Consider the following 4,258-nt stretch of genomic DNA (forward strand, 5'->3'; position numbering starts at 1 on the left):
TACTGTTAATGGCAGTAACTTTACTGTTAATGGCAGTAACTTTACATATACTGTTAATGGCAGTAACCCGGAAGTTATTACAAAACTTTGAGGCGCGTAATAGTTGACCCGGAAGTAGCTGGATCCACGCGAGTGTGCAGCATTGTAGGATCGTTGAAGATACGAAAGAGAGAAAGAGAGAAAGAGAGAAAGAGGAGCGGGGTGATATCTAGGAGAACTGCGTTCATACACCAGCAACCATGTAAGTATATATATGATCAGCCTTTAGGAGTCCGGTCATTTACAGCAGCAGGAGCTAACAGTTATATGCTAACCTGGTTAGCATTGTAGGAAGTCTGGACCGAGGCCCTTTGTACGTCTTCACGCTGCTAAGTTATATATTATTATTATTATTATTATTATTAGACACGGCGATACTACTACTACGTTATTGTTACACATGAAGAAAGATGAAAAGACAAACTCACACGTTTCAAACTGCTTTGGTGAGAAGTGGAAAGGTTACGAGTCAGAATCCGCACAGTTTCATTGATATAAGCTTAGCTGAATGCTAACACCATCAGCAGTGTTGAGTTGTCTGACTTGTGTTGAGTAGTTCTTCTCTCTCCTAATGCTAACGAGCCATACTTGTATTAGAAAACCCACAATAAGCAACACAGATGTATAGAAATACGTGAAACAAAGCTATATAATTTCATATACTGATACAGGTGTAGTGAACCAATGTACTGTTTTTTTAAAGTCTGTACATCTCTTTGTTGTCTAAAGTTGAACTTAAGCTTTATTTTATTCTCTAACACAAACAATCAGTCCAAAAGACCAAAAAAAAACAATATAAGCAAATCAATTCAAACTCAAAGAAAACATTAGAAAACAACACAACAGTATTAAAATATAAAGCCTGATGTTAGACAACATTTACAATATTGCTGCTCTACCATATTAATACCGTCACGCACTTCTGACCATACTGGTATTTATTATCCACATTGTAACTGGTGGTGTTTTGTGTCATTTGTCAGGAGTCTGTTAACAAAGCCCAAGTCGGAGATGACTCCAGAGGAGCTCCAGAAGCGAGAGGAAGAGGAGTTCAACACCGGCCCTCTGTCTGTGCTCACACAGTCGGTCAAGAACAACACTCAGGTCCTCATTAACTGTCGCAACAACAAGAAGCTCCTCGGAAGAGTCAAGGCTTTCGACAGGTACCGAGCCCACTCGCTCACTCAGTACTTCACAGGTTATATATGACCTGCATATGAGGGGGTAATATCAGAGCGATCCTTGATTTGTGTCTAATCATTTGGTTCTATTTCACATTTTTATTGTTACATTTCATTCAGGATGGTATTTTTACTTACATCAACAATTACATATTTTCATGGTGAATTGGATGTTTTTCCAATACTTGCATCTATTTACTTTCCACCAGTGAGAGTTTCCCATTATGAACCATGATAGTGAATTTATTTCCTGATTTCAATCAGCGAGCCTGTACTACTTATCAGAAGTAGAACCTACAGCAGGTTGATCCTCAAAAGATTCTGTGTATGTAGACTGATAAACTGTTTCCTCAACGGGGAAATCAGATGTTTTCAGTCATCTATGCACTCATTTAGAAATTAAATGTATCCTTAAAAAAATAAAATTATTTATATTGAATAATTCTATTTTATTATATAATTATTGTCACAGTGAAAAAACCTGTGGTTAAAGTAAAGAAAAAAGAACCGTAATGTCCTCGTTGTCTGCAAATGAATCCTATTTGTATCAATACAAGTGCAATATTACAGGATACTTTTGATGTGATTTCAAATACATTGCTGCGTACTGATACTTCTCTTATTTAACAGTCCAAGATATATAAACTGTGTAGGAACACTTACATTTTTTTTTTTAAGTTTCGCGGCTGATTCTCCGAACTCTCTCAAATGGACATATTTGTCATAAACTGCTCGATCAGCTTGATAAATGCCATTTGTTACTGAGGAGGTGCTTTGTTCAAAATTTGCCATATAAGGCATCATGTTCTGCTTCCTGTGTGGACAAGTTTTTATTCATGAAAATAAAAGAAAGTAAGGTGAGGAAGGGTCCTGCTGTCGGAAATCAGCGCTGTATTGTAACAGACAAAAAGGATGAATGGTCTGATGTGAAGCTAAAAACATCTTTCTGAGGGAAAGCAGCCCGTGACTAATGTGAGAGGCGGTCATGGGAATGTGACAGATATTAGATGGGATAATAGTATGACCTACAATAGGTAACGTTACACAGCAACACAGGATGATACTGGACAGCGACCGGCCTAAAGACCCTGACGGAGCTGTCAGAGTATACGTTACTGTGCTAAATATGGCAGTATTATTTCAAAGGGCGAGGGAATCAGCGAATGCCACAAATTCCCTTAAATCCCTTGTGTACCACTGGAGAAGGATTCTGTTTGTGAGTGTTTTTGTCTTATCAGGGATTTTTTTCCCCTTCCAAAATCAGCGATCCTCTGTTTCAGTGTTTGACGTCCTCGCTGTCATTTCAGGCACTGCAACATGGTCCTGGAGAACGTGAAGGAGATGTGGACAGAAGTTCCCAAGAGTGGGAAGGGAAAGAAGAAGTCTAAGCCAGTGAATAAGGACCGCTACATTTCTAAAATGTTCCTGAGGGGCGACTCTGTCATCATCGTGCTGAGAAATCCTCTGATCACTGGAAAATGAACTCTTTATAGGCGCCCAGCTGAACCAGTCTCAGCTGCTTTCTTTTCTTTTTTTTCTCCTTTTTTATTTTCTTGAATGATTTACAGGCAGTTGCAGTGGACTACCATTAATAGAAATGTCTTTGTTTTGTTGTTTGTGTTTGGATCACTGCAGTCACTATTGGGTAAGATGCACGGTGTAAAAATAACGTCTGTACTTTTTGGGGAGCCATTCAGGCACAAGAAGACCTGTTTTTGTGTTGTCACCAGAAGTATTCTGTATTTTTCATTTTAATAATAAAAGTGATGACTAGATTCAAGTGTTGTCCAGTATTTTTGCTTTAAGCTTACAAGTTTCTCCCTGCTTTGAAAACACGATTGAAGGCTAGATTCATTAAAGGGTGCTATGTGATATATTTTTTATTAATAATAATCTAGATTTCAACCGCCAACATTAATATTGATCATTCTCCTTTATTCATTTAATTGTTTTTATCATTAGTGAATATTTGGAGATTATACCAGTAGTGTTTCCATTCTTCTGACCTATAGATATAGATACATATTTATAGATATTTATATTTTTATATAGAAAGTGTTTATAGAAAAGTTCTTTTTGCTCTGGTTTTGGTTTGGTACCAGCCTGTCGGCCTCCTCCTTTCCCCTTCCTTCTCCTCCCCCTCCCGCTGTCACCCTTTTCACTCTCCCCTGACAGCATCTTAGGTGTCGGGCTTGATTTCAGTCAGCAGCGCTCAATATGCGACAAACTGCCGTTTAAAGGCCCTCTGCATTATTGATGAGACCAGATGTGCTGACTGTCACTTCACACCCTATTTCTCTCCATTTCAGGCCGTTCCCCTCTGCCGCTCAGCCCCTCCTGACCACTTTGTTAATTGTCTTAATAGCTTAACAGCTAGTCTCGCCTTACCTCTCTCTAACAGTTGGCAACTAACCGCCGCTCTTTGCCGCTCTCATATTTAGTGGTCAAGTATACTCGATTTTGATTGTGTGAGTAAATAAAAAGATTGCCTGTGTATTTTACACGCAATATTTGGAGAGCTGAATGTTATCGATTTCTGTATCAGTGCTGAAATCCCCTTAGGTTTCGCTGTAGGCCTTTATAATTAGAAAATAACTCCCTGAAAGTCATTTTGTGTCCAAAAGCAGCACATTTTCCCTTACAGAAAATCTGATTCACTATGCCTAAACTTTCCTTCTTACTTCATTATTCGGTTGTCCTAATATTTTCATATTTGATGTATCGTACCTTATATTTCACTATCAACAGTAGCATGCCTCAGGCCAGCACCTGTGGTAGATCTGTGTGTGGGCAACAAGGCCTCACTAATTTACAGCTCTCAGGTGAAGCCTGCGGGGTCAGAAGGACAACTCATCCACCAGACTCTGAGTCAATCTGAGAACTGGATTTGAAATGTACTGAATGAACTTTCCTGACTTTTCTGTGACTAATGTAGTACCTATTGCTCTCCTGCTCTAGGCAAATCTTGACATCTAACAAAAGTTTGAGAAGATCATGTTGCAGGGGCTAGAAAACGTCAGCGTTTTTGCTCTGCAAGC

The 4,258-nt window shown here is 39.0% G+C and overlaps 1 protein-coding gene across 1 annotated transcript; it reads left to right on the top strand.

Moving 5' to 3' along the window:
* Positions 1-99: 99 nt before the first annotated feature.
* On the top strand, positions 100-3,000 carry snrpd2 (small nuclear ribonucleoprotein D2 polypeptide). The gene is made up of 3 exons (XM_035680718.1): positions 100-241; positions 1,023-1,202; positions 2,528-3,000. Coding segments are annotated over exons 1-3 (357 nt in total). The 5' UTR covers positions 100-239; the 3' UTR covers positions 2,703-3,000.
* Positions 3,001-4,258: the final 1,258 nt, after the last annotated feature.

The sequence above is a fragment of the Morone saxatilis genome, unplaced genomic scaffold (assembly GCF_004916995.1).
Source record: "Morone saxatilis isolate NCDOM2014 unplaced genomic scaffold, NCSU_SB_2.0 Contig8, whole genome shotgun sequence".
NCBI lineage: Eukaryota > Metazoa > Chordata > Actinopteri > Moronidae > Morone > Morone saxatilis.